This window comes from Chiloscyllium punctatum, chromosome 36 (assembly GCF_047496795.1).
Source record: "Chiloscyllium punctatum isolate Juve2018m chromosome 36, sChiPun1.3, whole genome shotgun sequence".
Taxonomy (NCBI): domain Eukaryota; kingdom Metazoa; phylum Chordata; class Chondrichthyes; order Orectolobiformes; family Hemiscylliidae; genus Chiloscyllium; species Chiloscyllium punctatum.
This window is the reverse complement of record NC_092774.1, coordinates 9,214,663-9,234,456: the sequence shown is the minus strand read 5'-3', so window position 1 is coordinate 9,234,456 and position 19,794 is coordinate 9,214,663. Positions and strand designations below refer to the sequence as shown.

The 19,794-nt window shown below is 49.4% G+C and overlaps 1 protein-coding gene and 1 long non-coding RNA gene across 4 annotated transcripts in view; both read left to right on the top strand.

The window, feature by feature from the left end:
• LOC140460214 (uncharacterized) overlaps positions 1-17,323 on the top strand; it is a 35,787-nt gene extending 18,464 nt beyond the window's left edge. For 2 of the 3 annotated variants that reach the window (XR_011953916.1, XR_011953914.1), the window contains exons 3-4: positions 280-2,937; positions 16,631-17,323. This is a non-coding gene — a long non-coding RNA (uncharacterized lncRNA). The remainder of the gene's footprint in view (positions 1-279; positions 2,938-16,630) is intronic. The other variant, XR_011953915.1, reaches the window with a different exon arrangement.
• LOC140460213 (uncharacterized) lies at positions 5,535-11,369 on the top strand (the record flags this gene model as incomplete). The annotated part of the gene is made up of 1 exon (XM_072554633.1): positions 5,535-11,369. A coding segment is annotated over one exon (855 nt), but the record flags the coding sequence as incomplete, so codon positions are not given.
• Positions 17,324-19,794: the final 2,471 nt, after the last annotated feature.

The window sequence follows — 19,794 nt, the reverse complement described above, 5'->3', positions numbered from 1 at the left end:
GCCGTTTTGCTCATGGGATGAGGGTGTCGCTGGACAAGGTGGACGTTTACTCGGAGAGGGTGAGGAGTGCAGATGCTGGAGATCAGATTCGAAGAGTGTGGCGCTGGAAAAACGCAGTCGGTCAGGCAGCATCCCCGCTGTCATCTTCACCCCCAACTTTATCGACCTATTGCATTCTCAACTACCCCCCCCCCCCCCCATTTATCTTGCAGCCCCCTCCTTGGGCCACATTCCTGATGAAGAGCTAACACTCTAAATGTCTACTCTTCTGCTCCTCAGACGCTGCCTGACCAGCTGTACTTTTCCAGAACCACACTCTTCAGCGGAAGTGAAGATTTATCGTCCATCCTCAATTGTCCCAAGGGCAGTTCAGAGGCAACCACATCGCTGTGGGTCTGGAGCCACATGTCAGGCGAAACAGGCGAGGCTGACAGTTTCCTTCCCGAAAGGGCATTCCTGAACCAGATGGGTGTTTCCCTGACCATGGATTCATTAGACTCTCAGTTTCAGATTTTGAATCGAAATCATATTCCACCATCTGCTGTGCCAGGATTTGAAGCTGGGTCCTCAGGACATTCACTGGGTGTCTGGTCCACTGACAATAGCACGAGGCCATCGCCTCCCTCCTTCCTGGAAGCATTGATCAGTGTCGTCTTTTCAGTCCACTCACGTAGCTGTAATAATACGGTTGGCATGGCGGCTCAGTGGTTAGCATTGCTGCCTCACAGCACCAGGGACCTAGGTTTGATTCCTCCCTCAGGCAACTGTTTGTGCAATCTCTGTGCAGCTTTCCTCCGGTTTCCTCCCACTGTCCAAAGGTGTGCACGTTAATTGCCCCGAGTGTGCTGGCTAGGTGGATTAGCCACGGAGAAAGCGGGTTGTAGGGGCTGAGTCTGAGTGGGATGCTGCTCGGAGGGTTGGTGTGGGCTGAACGGCCTGCAGCCACACTCTAGGTATTTGACTTCCACCTCCAGCTTTCTCCTCTCCAAGCTGCCGGAAGCTTGGTGAGAGAGATGAGGCAGGCAGCTTTCAAACTTTCACACCCGTGTCAGTAGCAGCCCCTCTGAAAACCAACAGTTTGAAAGAAACACATCCAACTCTGATTCCGCCCTGATAGGCTGATCTTTTCCCGAGAACCTCAATTACCACTTTGAATATAGGGCCTCTTGCAGTCTCAGCAGAACCAATTCCTACATACCGATCGTGTCAGCGGCCAGCTTCTGCGATCCCGGGGTCGCTGTGTCAGGTGAAACCTTTTTTTAATTCAAGGATTAGGCCTGAGCTTCACAAACCAAACAAAAGCTTTTACTTTCAGCACAAGTCTGTCCCAATTTTCTGCCGCCATTCCACGTTTGCAGCCCCAAACCCAAATGGCTTCAAAGAATGAAAGTAAAACTAATGAAAAATCTCGCAGTAGGAAAGGGTGTGAATCAGAGGAGGGAATGGGCATCTTGGGTTCAAGGGGATCACCGGTATGGTCAGTCATGAAGAGAGAGGCTACCTCCTTGTGGGTCGTGATCACGGCTGTGCAGGAGACATCTGTGGGCTTAACACAGGATGACAGACACTTCCTGTGTGGCTTTACACCACAAAGTTGGTCTGCAGCAGACTTGGGGGCGGCGAGAGGGGAGGTCCAACTCTTTCGTGCTGATTAATCTTGTCTCATTTGCCCATCCTATTCAGGTGCCCATCCAGGTGCCCTTTAATTGTATTTGTACCAGTTTCCAGCACTTGCTCTGGCATCTCGTTCCATCCACGCACCATCCCCTGCGTAAGAAAGTTGCCCCTCAGGCACCTTCGATATCTTTCCCCTCTTACCTCAAGCCTATGCCCTCTACTTTTGGACTCCCCTCCCCTGATTCCTGATGAAGAGCTTATGCTCGAAACGTCGACTCTGCTGCTCCTCGGATGCCTTTTCCAGCACTACACTCTTCGATGTCCCTACCCTGGAAAAAAGTCCTTGGCTATTCATCCTTATCCATGCTGCCAAGGAACAGTGGGGAAAAGACCACCGCCTAAGGTCTTTCTGCTGGAGTTAGAAGGGGTGTCCGTTCAGCTACCTGACCCTCCCAATGCCTCATATATTGGTCAATGGGGTGGGGGCTGCACGGTGGCTCGGTCGTTAACACTGCTGCCTCACGGGCGCCAGGGACCCAAGTTTGATTCCAGCCTTGGGCGACTGTCTGTGTGGAGTTTGCACATTCTCCCTGCGTCTGCGTGGGTTTCCTCCGGGTGCTCCGGTTTCCTCCCGCAGTCCAAAGATATGCGGGGTTAGGTGAATTGGCCATGCTAAATCGCCCTCGGTGTTCAGGGGGTGTGTAGGCTAGGTGCATTAGTCAGGGGAAATGTAGAGTAATAGGGTAGGGGAATGGGTCTGAGCAGATACTCTTCGGAGGGTCAGTGCAGACTTGTTGGGCCAAAGGGCCTGTTTACACACGAGAGGGATTCCCATTCTCTTGTACAACTAAGAAATGCCTTTGGTTTGTTTGCTAGATGGGGTCAAACTCCAGTTTTTCTTTTGCTTCTTCATAAGCCACTGTAACAGAACCGAATATCTTAAGAGCCTATGGGTGTGTATGTATAAAGGTACTTTTATGAATGAAGTACATAATTTGAAATAAAGATGCTCCAGTTTCCTTTGGCTGTTCCTCCTCAGTCCTCTAATCCCGCCCTTTCATTCATTTCAATGGGTTGGAGGACCAGCCTTCCCCGCCGTCTATTGGGCCGCAGCGACCGTCAGTCACCCATCTCCTCTCCCTATTGGTCTATCGTGTCCGTCGGTGACAGGTGCCCCCCCCCCTCTTCCTATTGGAGCTGAGTGGCCATCAATCACCCGGTCCCCATGGTGAGCCGGGGCATGCGCACTGCCGCTGTGAAGTCGGCGTCGGACCGCCATGATCGGTTTTGGCCGGCGGCCGAAGCCTCGCCGTTTGAGCCGTAAGTCACGGAGCTGAGAGCCCGGGACGGGCGGCACGTTCACTTCGACAATCGGTTGCAAGGGGGGGGGGGGGGGGGCGCGTTAGAAACTCTCAGTGCCCTCCGTTTGCTGCAAACGGGAGCAGGAGGAGGAAGAGGCAGCTACCGGCCTCCTTCAGGCCCGAATTAATGGCCGCCATCTTGAAAATAGGCAGAGCAGTGAGCTGCGCATGCGCTGTCGTGCTCTTTGGGAGGGAACAAAGGGATGTGGTCAATGTCAAAGATGTCCTGGACTCATAAGCAATGGTGATGCTAATGGTTGTTGTCAAGGAACAAAGCATTGCCTCACCCTGGCTGTTAATGCCAAAATCATGAAAGACCTGTCTCAAAAGGAAAATCAAGGTAAAGGTCTCTCCCAGAGAGATGTGAGGCAAAACAATAAATGGGTGACAGAGTTCACACTCCAGAGTGCGGTGCTGGAAAAGCACGGCAGGTCAGGCAGCGGTCCGAGGCGCAGGAGAGTCGACGTTTCGGGCATAAGCCCTCCATCAGCAACGCGCCTCCTTCCCGATGAAGGGCTTACGGCCCGAAACGTCGATTCTCCTGCTCCTCGGACGCTGCCTGACCTGCTGTGCTTTTCCAGCACCACACTCTTGACAGAGCTCGCAGCTTGAAATCTGTCGAGTGAGGCTTTTGAGTGCCGAAGTGCTCATTGGAAGTCGAGGTGCTTGCTCGTCGATCTTGCGTGAAGCCCCTCCTGGGGCGTGAGTGCGGACAGAAAATGTGGGGAGGGGAGTAAGGTAGTGAATTAAAATAGCGTGCGGCTGGAAAGTCAAGAGTTGTTCTTGAGGATTCAGTTGAGGCGCTCCACAAAAAGCAGACTCCAAGTCTGCAAATGGTTTCCTCTGTTCAGAGTTGAAAATTGTGGCGCTGGGAAAGCACGGCAGATCAGGCAGTATCTGAGGAGCTGGAGAATCGACGTTTCTGGTATAAGGAATGTGGGAGGGGTGAGGAAGGGGGCTGAGAGATAAATAGGAGGCTGGGGCTGGGGTGAAGGTAGCTGGGAAGGTGATAGGTAGATCCAGGTAAGGGATAATGGTGATAGGTTGGAGCAGAGGGTGGAGCGGATAGGTGAGAATGAAGATGGACAGGTAGGATAACTCAAGAGGGCGGTGCCAACTTGGAAGGTTGAATCAGATGAGTTGCGGGGGGGGGGAGGGGAGATGGGAAATGGGAAAACTGGTGAAATCGACATTGATGCCTTGTGGGTGCAGGGTCCCAAGTTCGTAGGAGATTTCATTGCGAACTTGTGTTGAAAGAAGTGCAGGTAAATTGCGACTTCATTTTGAAGGGGTATTGGAGGCTTTTGTGAGGAGGTTAAAATGGCATCTATTGCAACTCATTGAGAAGTTGCAGCAGCGCGGGGGTGGGGGGGGCGATGGAGGATTGGGCCAGGGTGACATTGAGGCTACTTCAGTAGGCTGAGAGATGATGTAAATACTGTTCGATTTCTGCACTTCAGGAGCCAAATACTTGAATTGGAAGCAGTGCACAGAAGGTTCACTTATTCTGGGATGGAGGAATTGTGTTTTCTGGAGAAATGTGCAGGCTAGGCTTATACTCAGTGATGTTTTGAACAAGGAAAAACAGTCTAAAAACACGTGGGATTCTGATGGGTACTAGCAGGATAGAAGCTGAGAGGATGTTTCATTCTTTGTCAGGCTGAGTTTAATAATAAGGGATTTGCTGTTCAATAAGGAGATAAAACATTCATTTCCCTGATGGGTGGCTATTAGTGTTTACCATTCTTTTCCACAGAGAGCAGTGGAGGGTGGATTGTTAATATATAAGGCTGAGAGTCAGGTGTGTTTTTATTTGTCAAGGGAGTCAAAGATTATGGGGATCAGGCAAGAAAGTGGAGTTAAGGCCACAATCATGATTTTAGTCGATGACAGAGAGCAGGCTTCATGGGCTGAATTAACTACTCCTGCTCCTGTTTCTGAATGATTCAGTGAATCATTGTTTTTTGAAAAGTGAGAGACCCATCGTGTAACTATCAGAATGTTGGAAATGTGTTGGTTCTCTGTCAAGTCAAATCGCTTCTGTCCCACCCTGAGAAATGTAAACTCCATCCTCCACGGGGGTTTACTGATCCATTGCTGACAGTGACCTCAAATGTTGACAGCTCATCTCGGGGGGAGGGGGAGGAACGTAGTGATTGTCATCCGTCCTGGACCAGAAAGAAAAGAGGCGGACTGAGCAGGGGGAAGCTGTTCCTCCAATCGTTTCGAGTAAAGGAAGGATGGGACAACTCTCAGGGCCCAGGAGATGGATAAAGTGTCCCACACAAAAAGAAAACGAGAATTGTCTGTCCTTGTAGTAACGATGTTTATAAACACCTATTGCAGGGGATTGAGCGAATGAATCGCAGACCAAGTAAATCATACCAAACACTACAGAGTCTCTCGATTCGTCAGGGTCCGAATGTTGTCAGCCTTTGAGCCTTTGGGAAGAGAATTGTTCGTCCGTCTGTTTGTGGGAAAATATTCAATAATTGGCGTGATGGGAAGAGCACCCAGAATCCCGTTTGCCCCAATGAGGGTGTTCCAATGAACTGAGTGTCGAGACAACGTGTTGTTGTGCAGACAAGGTTCAGCAGATCATCCAGACTGGAGAGACAGAGGAGCACCCGCCCCGCATGGAAACCGTGGAAGTGCGGGGACTGTGGGAAGGAGTTCCGAAGCCCGTCTGAGCTGGAGGTTCACTACCGCAGTCACAACGGGGAGAGGCCGTTCATCTGCTCCGAGTGTGGAAAAGGGTTCGCGCAGCCGTTCAACCTGCTGACGCACCAGCGAGTTCACACCGGCGCCAAGCCGTTCGCCTGCTCCGAGTGCGGGAAAGGATTCACGGATTCGTCCAACCTCCTGAGGCACCGGCGGGTTCACACCGGCGCCAGGCCGTTCACCTGCTCCGAGTGCGGGAAGGGATTCACCGACTCCTCCAACCTCCTGAGGCACCGGCGGGTTCACACCGGCGCGAGACCGTTCACCTGCTCCGAGTGCGGGAAGGAATTCACTCAGTCGTCCCATCTGCTGAAACACCAGCGGGTTCACGCTAAGGAGAAACCTGCGGCGTGCCTGGAATGCCACAACAGCGCCAGGGCACTGACATGCCGTCGACTTGCCAGCCCAGAGGAGAAATCGTTCAGGTGCTCTCACTGTGGCGCTGACTCCGGGCGATCATCTGAACCAACTGTGCACCAGCCAATTCACACCGAGGAGAAGCTGCTCACCTGCTCCGAGCGTGGGAAGGCACTCGCCGACTCGTCCAGCCTGCTGAGACACCAACAAGCTCACACTGCGGAGAGGCCATTCATCTGTACCGGGTGCGGGAAGGGATTCAGCCAGTTTTCCACTCTGCTGGGGCGCCAGCATGTTCATGAGCAACTGCAGGTGTTGGATTCCAGCTGTTAAGCCCCGTCCACGCGTGCGTTCCACGGTTCAGAACTCCGGGACATTGGACATGTGCTCCTTTTACAACTGCGTTCAGAGTCCGGAAGGACGACGAGTGTGGGAAAGGCACTGCCAAGTCAGAGATTTGTGACAGACCATGTTCTGCACCTGAAAGGGCCCGTTTACATTTCCAGGCTGGAAGTGACTGTGGGTCGTTCTGGTCCCAGGATTTCAAATGTTTTTGAGACATTCCTGATGCAGCTGTTTCAAGACTTGGGTTGACATTGAAGCTTTCGCACAGTACAATATTACAAGACGTGACACAAGGGTTGACTTTAGGTGCGTTAAAAGGAGGAGTGGGGGTCATAACAGCAGCAGAGTGAGAAAATGTAAGAGGTTGGACATCCATTTGAGGAAATAAAATGGGAAGATAGAGGGACCCTGCGAGTTGATATCAATTTTGAAAATGTTCACAGCAGCTAAAAGCGAAAACAAACCTTTTGAAGGTGCTTGTATCGATGAGTAAAGGGATATCGGTAACGTTGAAGAACGAGATGTCATGGCCTTGAAAATAGGAAGACTGGACCAATGATGGACACACAGTGAGTGACTGAGTGAGGTGAACTGTGATTGAAAACAGGCATTAACCAGATAAAGGGCCAGGAGTAAAGAGATCCTCCCAAGGAACAGCAGAGAAGAAGCAGAATCCATACCTGACCATTCTGGATATCATTCCAGACTGGGAATTGCTGAGTGTATGTGCCCTGGGTAGACCATAACTGGAGAAGTGTCTTCAGTCTAGCTACCACACCTGGGGGAGGAGCTTAGAAAGTGGACAGCACGGGCTGACCCGAATGATACCTGCGCTCCAAGGAGAGGTTGATCAGTGAGTAAAATAGTCAATATAGTTGGGCGTAGATCGAGGATAGATTCACAGATCGGAAACAGCGAGCGGGCAACAATATGCGTTAATAACGTGGAGGAAGAAAGCAAACTTGCTGTAACCAGCTTTTCAGATATGAAAGTAGGTGGCAAGGCTGGTTGTGTGTGTGTGTGTGTGTGTGTGTGAGAGAGAGAGAGAAAAGAAGCAGTTTACAGAGAGATGTTGATAGGTTAATGAAGTGGGACAAATGGAGTACACGAAAATGTGAATTTGTTCATTTTGGAAGGGAGAGCGGCCTGTTATATAACTCGAGAAAAACTGCAGAAAGCTGCAACACAAAAAGGGACTTGCGCACATAACACAGCAAACCAGCACACGGAGGGTAGCAGGTCTATCGAAGGCTAATGGAATGCTGGCCCATATTCCAGGGGAGTTAAGAGTATAAGAGTAGGTGGGGCTTCATGCAACTGGACAAGGTGCTGGGGCGACCATACGTGGAATACCGTGCGCAGTTTTGGTTCCTTTATTTAAGGAAAGATAGCACTTCACTGGAGGCATTTCAAAGACGTTTCGCTCGGATGATCCCTGGCCTGGAGGGACTGTCTTATGAGCAAACGGGTTGGGACTGTGCACTCACTGGGATTTAGAAGCATGAGAGGTGTTCTCACTGAAACGTATACAATTCTTTATGGGCTTGACAAGGTCAATGCTGAGAGGATGTTCCCCCCCCCCCCCCACCCCCATGGGAGAGTCTAAGACAAAACAGCATAATTTCACAATGAAGGAGCGCCAATTTAAGATTAAGATGAAGAAGACTTTATTCTGAGGGGAGCTCCTTGCCACAGAGAGCTGTGGGACTGGATTCCTTGTGCATATTTAAGGCTGAGGTATACACTTGATGGGTCAGTATCATAGGTTATTGGGGGGGGGGGGGGGGGGGTAGAAATGCCACAGAGTGGATGTAAGGATTTTCAGACCAGCCATGACCCTACTGAGTGGCAGAGCAGGCTGACCTGTTACTTACGGTCCTGTGGTCAGAGCCACAGAAGGAGGTCGTTCAGCCCGGCAAGCCTATGCTGGCTCTGTGTAGATCAACCCGGTCTTTTTATTTTTGGCTCAAGTGACCATGGGGATTCCTCAGGCAGGTCACGGGCGGGAAACCCGACCAGCCGGAGAGGCGGTGGCGTTCGCTGAGTGGGTTTTCCGCTAATCTCGTGGGGCCTTGGTACTCAGGAAAAGGTGGGGGTGGAGGAGGGGGTGGGGGGGATGCTTTTGAGTCTCATAACTCGATTAAAAACCGAGAGAGCTGCGGCTGTCGGAAACCCGAGACGAAAACAGGAAAGGGCTGGAGGAACTCGACTGGTCTGGCAGAGAGGAATCCGAGTGAACGTTTCTGGGACGAGTCACCCTTTTTTGTCAGAACTGCTTTCCCTGTACCTGCTGTGTGGTTTCATTTATGGATTTTTGAGCATCCTCTCGGCAGGCGGGCTGGACGGACGGAGGTTATGCGAGTTAGAAGCGGACGTGTGGACAGGATCAGTGGGGGATTGACCCCGTCCCCGCTGCGAATCCTCTTGCAAGGATGCCTGCCTTGAAGAAGTTTTCCTCCTCTCTCTAACCAGAATCTCAGGGAATCCCTCTCCCACTGCAACTCCCAGGTCATTTCCTCTGCGCTGAAGCTCCACTCCACCCTCTCCTCCCTGACCTATCACCTTCATCCCCTCTCCCCCACTCACCCATTGTACTCTATGCTTCTCTCTCCCCACCCCCACCCTCCTCTAGCTTATCTCTCCACGCTTCAGGCTCACTGCCTTTTTTCCTGTTGAAGGGCTTTTGCCCGAAACGTCGATTTGGATGCTGCCTGAACTGCTGTGCTCTTCCAGCATCACTAATCCAGTATTTGGTTTTCAGCATCTGCAGTCATTGTTTTTACCCTGGTAAGTTCAGCCTTTGCAGTGTTCAACCAGAGGACGTTTTGATTTGTTAAGGTCCAATTGGCAGAAAGATCAGGGGCGGTGTGAGACCTGGAGGGGAGCTCAGTGATGTACACATCCTCCCCCAGTCCCTCTCTCTTTCCCCATGCTGCTCCAAAGTGACCAGATTCCCTTCAGCTCAGTTGGCAGAACCTCTGTTTACACGGCTTCTTTCTCTCGCCTTATTCCCTCCCCACCCACACCACCCCCTTTTTTTTATTTTTCTCTGTTTTCAAATCAGTTTCGCGGAGTATTAGTAAGAGTCAGGCAACACAATCCGTCACGTCGGGGTTTCTCGCCCCCCCCCCCTCCCTCCCTCCCTTGGGCATGGTCAGACTTGGAGATGGAGGAAGAAACGCTACCTGTGCTCCGTGTGCGGCAAGAGGTTCACCCGGGTCGTCCAACCCTGCAGAAGCACCGGCAGACCCACACGGACAAATAAACCTCACCAATGTCCCCGTCCCCCCCACCACTCCCCCCACCACCAGTGCAAAGTGCTATCACATCGAGACTCTTCACTGCCGACTGGGTTCCGGTAATCAGTTCAACTTGCTGTCCGTCAGCAAATTCACACGATGGGGGGGGGGACTGTGCATGGAGGAAGTTACCAATCTGTCCAACCTGTTTGAGACACCCATGAGTTTGCCAGAACCCAGTCCAATAGGATTCTGCTGTTATTTACAAATAGGACTGAGCCGTACATCTTTTCTTTTTTGTCGTCTGTTTCCTCAAACGGCAGCCTAGCGTTTGGGGTTAATAATCATGACTGAAAGTCAAATAAATCAGCTTTGTTTGTAAACCGTGTGGTGGGTCTTTTAAATGTTTGTGAAGGCCTGTTTCCTTTTGAGGGGCTCCCCGTCCTGTGTCATTCCTCACCTCCGACAAAAGGGACGAGTCAGGAGGGCGAGGGAATACTCCCCACTTGCTCCCGATGGGGTGGGGGGGTGGGGCGGCAGCTCTGACAACACTGGAGAAGCTCGACACCCTCCAGGGACAAAGCAGCGCCCCCCCCCACTCTATTGGCACCACATCCACAAGCATCCATCCCTCCACCACCTACGCTCAGTCGTAGCAGTGTGTACCGTCTACAAGATGCACTGCAAAAACTTAGACAGCACCTTTCCAAACCCATGCCCTTTACCATCTTAGAAGGACAAGGGGCAGCAGATACATAGGAAGACTGCCACCTTAAACTCCAACACCACCCCCTCCAAGCTCCTCTCCATTCTGACTTGGAAATAGATCCCTGTTCCTTCATGGTTGCTGTGTCAGAATCCTGGAATTTCCTCCCTCAGGGCATTGTGGGTGAACCCACAGCAGGTGGACTGCAGTCGTTCAAGAAGGCAGCTCACCCTCACCTTCTGTAGGGCAACTAGGGACGGGCAATAAATACTGGCCAGCCAGCATCACCCACATTCCACAAATGAATAAATGTTTTTTAAAAAAAACAAGCATTAAGAGGTCATGGAGCTTGTTTCTTAATGAGTTTGAGATGATTTGATCATCTATCTGTGCTGCTTCCCACTCCTTCTGCTCGCTTACCAGGTGGTACTACCTGCAGCATTTTCCCTTGCTCCTGCCCTGAGCTCTTTATTTTCTTCAGTTTGCCTCCCGTCCTGTCCCATGCCCTTCCAGAACTCACATTTCGTCCACACCGTGCACACTCTGCTGCCTCAGCCCCCTTTCGCATTACACGTCTGACCAACTGACTTCCTGTGTGAGCTGATGTTACTCACGTAATTCTGTCAGTTCTTGACACTGAGAGGAGGGGGAAAGGTTTTCAACCAGAGAGTGGGGTGAGACTGGGGAATTCTCGACCACGCAAAGCGGTCGAGCCAAAATGTTGGATGTTTTCAACAAGGAGTTAGATGTATAGTTGTTGGGGCTGAAGGGAAACAGAGGGGGATAAAAGTGGGTACGGATCAACCATGATCACATTGGGAACAGTCTTTGCTCCTTTGTTCCAGGGTCTTTATGTATCAACTTAACTCTCTCCCCATGTATTACTCCCTGTTAAGTTTGTAAGTTAGCTTACTGAGCTTTAAGGCTTGTTTTCAGATGTTTCGTCACCATACTAGGTAACATCATCAGTGAGAGTCCCCAGTGAAGCGCTGGTGGTATGTCTGAAGAAACAAAGACCTATAAATAGAGAGGCGGGACATATCACCAACGGTCCACCGGAGATTCTCACTAGGTGATGATATTACCTAGTATGGTGACGAAACATCTGAAAACAAACCTTCAAGCTCAGCGAGCTACCTTGCATACTTACCATCAATTTAAGCTACAAATCTTCTCAAAGAAATGGATTACACCCCGTCCTTGAGGAAGCAATCCTTCACTTCCCTCCCCTTGCAAGTAACTGCCTCACCTCCAAACTCTCTTCACTTCCCAAAGCCCTCAAATGCCTTGTTGCCTCCCAAACCTGCCACACCATTCCTGGAGCTCCTAGTTTGAATCAGATTTCCAACCTTGCCACAGCACCAAGACAGCTCTTATTGCAACGACATCTGATGTCAGTGCGGCAGAGGGAAACTAAAGCCTGCCGTCCCTCTTGACCTGTTAGCATCCTTTGGCGTGGCCTTGCAGGAGGAATACACATGTTTAAAAAAAAATAAAGATCTTCGAAAAATGCTGCAAGTCGACCTCTCTTGGGACCTCAAATATCTGTTGTATAATTGTACCAACGATCAACGAGCTCCTGTGAAATCCTCTATTCATTGTGCATAGAGAGTTGATAGATTCTTGCAGCACGGCAACAGATCCTTCCATGCAACTCGTCAGTGCTGACCAGGTATCCTAAGCTGAACTAGTCCCATTTGCCTGCGTTTGGCCCATATCACTCAACCTTTCCTATTCATGTACCTGTCCGACTGCCTTTTAGATGTTGTAATTGTACCAGCTGCCAGCTCATTCCATACATGCACCACCCTCTGTGTGGAAAAGGTTGCCCCTCAGGTCCCTTTTAAAGTTTTCTCCTCTCACCTTAAACTTTTAGTTTTGGACTCCCCGACAACTAGGGGAAAATGACCTTGGCTATTTACCCTATCATGGCTCTCATGATTTTATAAACCTCTGTAAGGTTACCCCTCAGCCTCTGACATTCCAGGGACGTGTCCAACCCTATCCAGCCTCTCCTTATAATTTAAACCCCCTCCAGTCTTGGTAACATCCTTGTAAATCTTTTAATGCACCCTTTCCAGTTTAGTAACATTCTTCATATTAGCAGACGACCAAAACTGGACACGGTACTGCAAAAGTCGCCTCACTAGTGTCCTGTACACAGTTAGTGCACCTTAGTGCTCTCTCTCTCTCTCAGTGTGAATATACTTGTGTATTGACATGTTGATAACAGTGAATCTCTTGCCACACCTTTGGGCAGGAGAACAGCCTCTCCCTGGTCTGACTGCGCCAATTCACCTCCAGCTCAGACCGGAATCTGCATTCTTCCTCATAGTTTCCACGTTTCCATGGTTTTCACCTCGCATTGAGTTGAATTAGCGTCATGTACTCAAATGAGCACAGTGAAAAGTTTACAAGTGCCACCTGAGGTACAAAGGTACCTAGCTACAGATTTTTAAGTATAAATTCTGAGGAAAAGAAATAATAGAAAAATCGAGAAATAAAAAGGTCAGCATAACAGTCCAGACTAGCGCCCAACCTCGTGGAACTGAAAGAGTTTCCTCCAATTCCTCTCTGCCACAACCTGCACCAGACTCGCCAAAGTAGGCACCTCTTCTTCCTCAGGCAGGAACTTTGGCATGTCTGCCAGGACCCTCGCCAACTTCTACAGATGCCCCGTTGAAAGCGTACAGTCCGGGTGCGTAACGGCAACTGCTCGGCCCAGACCGTAAGAAACTACAGAAGGTGGTGTGCCCAGCCCGGACCATCACGGAAGCCAATTTTCCATCCACGGATTCCGTTTACACGGCTCGCCACTGCAGAAAGGCGGTTAATATTATTAAAGACCCATCGCACCCCAGGTATGATCTTCTGCAACCTCTTGTGTCAGGCCGAGGATACAGAAGTCTGAACACATGCACCAACAGGTTCAAAAACAGCTGTTTCCCAGCTGTCAATAGACCGATGAATGGACTTTCTAGCCACACATCACGTTGACCTTGCTAACGTTGATCCTGCCTAGTGCACGCCTTGTGCAATGGAACTTGTATGCCTCTGTCTTAAGCTCCTTTGAGCTGTACATCCTTGCTCACAATGATCTGCCTGTACTGCTCATAAATAAAGCTTTTCACTGTACTTTAGTACACATGACAAGAAATCAAGTCACGTCTCTACGCTGCTGGGCCCACCACTGCCAAATCCCATGCTGAACCCGCACTCTTCCCTCAATCAGGAGTTCCTGTCTCCGCTGGTGCCTCACCCATAACCAGAAGTCCGCGCTACTGGTCAATCATGACCAAGAGTCCAAGATGAAGCCAGGAGTCCCCTCTCTTGGTAACTCACACTGCAGCCAGCTGAAACGGTGTTTTTTCTCCCCCCCACCCCACCCCACTTCCGTCGTTAAAAGGTCATTGACTCTCGGGTTAGAAAAAGTTGGGCGACTGTTCCAGTGTGACATTTGGCTCAAACTGCAAATTCTTTCTGTCCGACATCCCGGGAAACCGCTGGAAAGCGATAGAAAAGGCGAGTGAGAAACTCACAGGAACGCAAAAGTGAGTTGAATGAACCTGGTAATTTGTGAGGCTGGTACTCATACAAAAAAACTCAAAAAGGCTGTCAGATTGTGACTGAAACCCAAGTGACTAGACTGGACCTCCGTGACTACCTAGTCATGTCCCCGCCCCCACCCCCACCCCAACCCCAACAACCCACCCTCCCTTCCTGGCACCTTCCCCTGCCACCGCAGGAATTGCAAAACCTGCGCCCACACCTCCTCCCTCACCTCTATCCAAGGCCCCAAAGGAGCTGTCCACATCCATCAAAGTTTTACCTACATATCCACCAATATCATTTATTGTATCCGTTGCTCCCGATGTGGTCTCCTCTACATTGTGGAGACCGGACGCCTCCTAGCAGAGCGCTTTAGGCAACATCTCCGGGACACCCGCACCAATCAACCATACCGCCCTGTGGCCCAACATTTCAACTCCCCCTCCCTCTCTGCCGAGGACATGGAGGTCCTGGGCCTCCTCCACCGTCGCTCCCTCACCACCCGACGCCTGGAGGAAGAACGCCTCATCTTCCGCCTTGGAACACTTTAACCCCAGGGCATCAATGTGGATTTCTCCAGTTTCCTCATTTCCCCTTCCCCCCAGCTCCAGCCTTCCAGCTCAGCACCACCCTCATGACCTGTCCTACCTGCCTAACTCCTTTCCACCTATCCACTCCAGCCTCCTGTCTGACCTATCACCTTCATCCCCACCCCCATTCACCAACTGTACTCTATGCTAATTTCTCCCCACCCCCACCCCCTTTCATTTATCTCTCCACTCTGCAGGCATCCTGCCTCTATTCCTGATGAAGGCCTTTTGCCCGAAACGTCAATGTTCCTGCTCCTCGGATGCTGCCTGATCTGCTGTGCTTTTCCAGCACCACTCTAATCTAGACTCTGGTTTCCAGCATCTGCAGCCCTTGTTTTTAACCTAGATAAGAATCGGGCCTGCAAGGGAGAGACGGGAAGAGTTAAAGGAGTAGGAGTTTTTACATTTCTACAACCCATAATAGAACCTCCCAAACCCGCAGTCTGATCCTGACAGAAGGACCAGGGCAGCGTGTGTATGTGAATGTCATCCCCATCAAACGCCGTCCTACCTTGTCCAACATTCAAGAGTGAACAAGGTACAATCTCCTTCATATCGGGAAGACCAAAGCCAAATGTAGGAACCCCCAAGTGAACGCATCTTAGTGAGAATTAGCTTGGATGCAGTTAGAAATGGATGGTTCCAATTCTTTCCAAGTTTCAGTGGAGGAAATTTCTGTTCATCCAGTAGCAGACAAGTCTGGACAGTGTATGACATGGCAGGGTACTTGGAGGGGATGGTTATGCATCTGGTGCCTGGTCCTACTAGGCTGTGGAGATTAAGGATTTCGGAGATTCTTTCAAAGTTCTGATCGCGTTGCAGGTAAAGTAAAATCACTTATCTTCCCTCTTGTCTATTCTACCAGCCTCTCTCTTGCGCAGTCACGCTCACTCCTTTACTAGGTCTGGGTGCAGCAGAGCTGCCCTATTTGCTGCTATTAACACTTGATCTTTACATCTCTGTCGCTCCTCACTACTTTTAGCACTACATTTGCTCTGGGCACCTTCCACTCACCTCTCCTCTCTCTTTGCCAACAGCGTAAAAATCAACATTTTCCCAGTTCTGAGGAAGGGCCACTCAACCCAAAACGATAATTCTGATTTCTCTTCACGGATGCTGCCAGACGTGCTGAGCTTTTCCAGCAACTTCTGTTCTTGTTCCTGATTTACAGCATCCACAGTTTGTTTGGTTTTTGTTTTCCCAGTCACTTCAGCTCAGCCGGACTTGAAACGTTAACTCAGTTTCTCTCTCCTCGGACGCCGACAGACCTGCTGAGTTTCTCCAGCATGCCCTGTTCTTATTTCAGATTTCCAGCAGCTGCACTGCCTTGTTTTTATCAGGACTTTCTTAAACACGGCTGCCAATTCAAATACAACAAATATGTCGTCTTCACATTGGAAATTTGAAAACGTTGAGGCTCCATCAAAAACGTATTTCTCACGGCACCACCATTGAATCCCTGCATCCTGATGGGAAGCCATTCACTTCTTATAATGTCATTGTAGCAACTTGAGAGCTGTCTGCCATTTTGAGCATAGAAGTTGGGATATTATGTTGAGATTGTATGGAAACGTGGAGAGGCCTTTTCTGGAATACCGCATGCAGTTCTGGTCACTCTTGTCTGGGAAGGATATTATTAGACTGAAGAGGGATTCAGAAAATATTACCAGGATGTTGCCGGGAATGGAGGGTTTGAGTTGTTAAAAGTAGGCTAGGACTTTTTTTCACTGGAGTGTAGGAGGTTTATGACGTGAATGACAAGGGTATTTTCCCCTAAGGTGGGGAGTTCAAAACGAGGTGGCATATTTTTAAGGTGAGAGGAGGAAGGTTTAAAAAGAACATGAGGGGCAACTTATTTTTCACAAGAGAGTGATTTGTGTCTGGAATGACCTGCCAGAGGAAGTGGTGGATGTGGGTACAGTTACATTGTGTAAAAGATATTTGGATAAGTACATGAATAAGAAATGTTTGGAGGGATATGGGCCAAGCCCAGGCAGGTGGTACCAGCTTAATTTGGGATTACGGTCGACATGGACTGGTTGGACTGAAAGGTCTGTTTCCATGCTGTATGACTCTATGACTGTATAACTGTGATCAGCTAGTCTGTCCATCGCACAAGTTTGTGATGTAGTATTGCATTTTCAGTGCTGGCGTGATGCTAGGTTTGAAGGCCGCCCATCCAAAGACTGGTCAAATCATATCAAAGACCATGTCCCTTCAGCTGTTGCAGCTGGCCGGGAACTGACCGTACGTAACCAGACTGTGCTTGCAGAACTCAAAACAACGCCTCTACTCCCTCAAGACTCTTAAAGAAATTCAGGATGTCCATAAAGACTCTCACCAACTTTGACAGATGCATCACAGAAGGCATTCTGTCCAGATGCATCACGGCTTGGTGTGGCAACTGCTGTGCCCAGGACCGGAAGAAACTACAGCGAGTTGTGAATACAGCCCAGTCCATCATGCAGACCAGCTTTCCATCCACTGACTCCATCGACATGTCTCATTGCTGCAGAGGCAGCCAACATCATCAGAGACCCCTCCCACCCTGGTTATAATCTCTTCTGACCTCTCCCATTGAGCAGAAGACACCAAAGCTTAAACACGAATACGAACCGGTTCAAAAACATCTTCCCCGCTTCTGAACGGACCTCTCAAATTTCAAATCTAACGTTGATTTACCTCCTTTTTGCAGCTGTAACTTTGTATTCTTTCACTCTGTTCAAACACCGTTATGATCTTTGTGACTCGATACGTTATGATCTGCTGACTGCATGCATAACAAAACTTTTCACTGTTCTTCGGTACTTGTGGCAATAATAAATCAAATCAAATCAGTGTCCAGCATGTGGAGTAATCCTGCAAGTCGACATCATTTGCTAACTAAAGTATTGTTAAGAATTATGCACACAACCAATTTAGAATTGTTCATCCAGTTTGCAAATAGTGTAACATATTTACTGGAAGTGACATATATGAACGTACTGGGGCCAATTCTTTGCATCTACATGTAGAATGCTAACTTCAACTCAACAAAATAGCAGCCAGTTGCTGGTTCATTTCTCACTAACCAATGAGAGAGAGAGAGTGAGTGTATGTGTACAGTATCATAGAGTCATTGAGATGCACAGCATGGAAACAGACCCCTTAGTCCAACTCATCCATGCCGACATAATCCTAACCTAATCTTAGTCCCATGTGCCAGCACTTGGCCCCTATCCTTCTATACCCATCCAGATGCCTTTTAAATGTTGTAATTGTACCAGCCTCCACCACTTCCTCTGGCAGCTCATTCCACACACGCACCACCCTCTGCGTGAAAAAGTTGCCCCTTAGGTCCCTTTTAAATCTTTCCGCTCCCAGCCTAAAACTATACCCTCGACATCTGGACGCCCCCCACCCCAGGGAAAAACTACCTTGTCTATTTACCCTATCCATGCCCTCTCATGATTTTAAAAATCTCTATAAGGTCACCCCTCAGTCTCTTCACTCCAGGGAAAACAGCCCCAGCCTATTCAGCCTCTCCTTGTAGCTCAAATTCTCCAACCCTGGCAACATCCTTGTAAATCTTTTCTGAACCCTTTTAGGTTTTACAACATCCTTCCGATAGAAGGGAGACCAGGATTGCATATAATATTCCAAAAATGGCCTAATCAATGTCGCCGCAACATGACCGCCCAACTCGTATACTCAATACTCTGTCCAATACTGAAAGCATACCAAATGCCTCCTTCACTATCATATCTAGCTGCGACTCCACTTTCAAGGAACGATGCACCTGCAATCCAAGGTCTCTTTGTCCAGCAACACTTCCCAGGACTTTACCCTTAAGTGTATACGTCCTGCTCTGATTTGCCTTTCCAAAATGCAGCACCTCACATTTATCTAAATTGAATCCCATCTGCCACTCCTCAGCCCATATGATCAAGATCCTGTTGTACTCTGAGCTAACCTTCTTCGCTGTCCACTGTAAACCACCAATTTTGGTGCCATCTGCAAACGTACTAACTCTTCCTCCTATGTTCACATCCAGATCATCGATATAAATGACGAAAAGTAGTGGACCCAGCACTGATCACACCACTGGTCACAGGGCTCCAGTCTGAAAAGCAACCTTCCACCACCACCCCTCCACCTTCTACTTTCATGGAATCACAAAACCCCTAAAGTGTGGAAACAGGCCATTTGGCCCATGGAGTCCATGCTGACCCTGCAAATAGCATCCTACCCATACCCACCCCCTACACTATGCATGTAAAACTACATTCTCCATGACTAGCCTGCACATCCCTGGACGCTGTGGGTGATTGAGCAAGACCAATCCACCCTAACCTGCATGTCTTTGGATGATGGGACTGCCTGGGGTTAAAACTTAAACAGTGCTGTTGAAACGTTTTGCTGCAGCCCTGCAGACTTCCAACTGTTTGAAGCTACAGAAAGGAAAGCTCTGAAGTTCCACAGAAATCAGGTATCCAAATGAGACAAGAGTTTCAGCCCCTCCCGTCATTCAGTCTGATTGGTTGGAGGACCTGCTGTGCCCACTTGGTCCTCCAGTTCCGCCCAATCACACACGTCGACTGTGATTGGTTGGAGTACCAGCCCACCGCATGGTCCTCCAGCACCGCTCCCTGCCCCTATTGGTTCAATGCTGCCATCAATCAGCTGCCGCCCATTTTGAGAGCTGGAGCATGCGCAGTGTGGGTCAATGGCAGAGAAGGTTGTGTCTGGATTGAATTTTCTGTGTTGCAATTGGGAACTCCCATTTAAACTTTAACAATTAATCCAGTATCCATTGTCATTTGTGAAACCTCTACTACTCTGTGTATAGATGTGCTTCCTGACATTTGAACGGTTTGGACCTAATTCTACAACCCCAATCAGGGGAAATAGTTTATCTTTTCAGGTTAAGGATGCAGGTCCACCAGGTAGTGAAGAAGGCTAATAGTATGCTGGCCTTCGTAACAAGAGGGATTGAGTATAGAAGCAAAGAGGTTCTTCTGCAGCTGTATAGGGCCCTGGTGAGACCACACCTGGAGTACTGTGTGCAGTTCTGGTCTCCAAATTTGAGGAAAGACATTCTGGCTATTGAGGGTGTGCAGCGTAGGTTCACGAGGTCAATTCCTGGGATGGCGGGATTACCTTACACTGAAAGACTGGAGCGACTGGACTTGTATACCCATGAGTTTAGAAGACTGAGAGGGGATCTGATTGAGACATATAAGATTATTAAAGGATTGGACACCCTGGAGGCAGGAAACATGTTTCCGCTGATGGGTGAGTGCCGAACCAGAGGACACAGCTTTAAAATA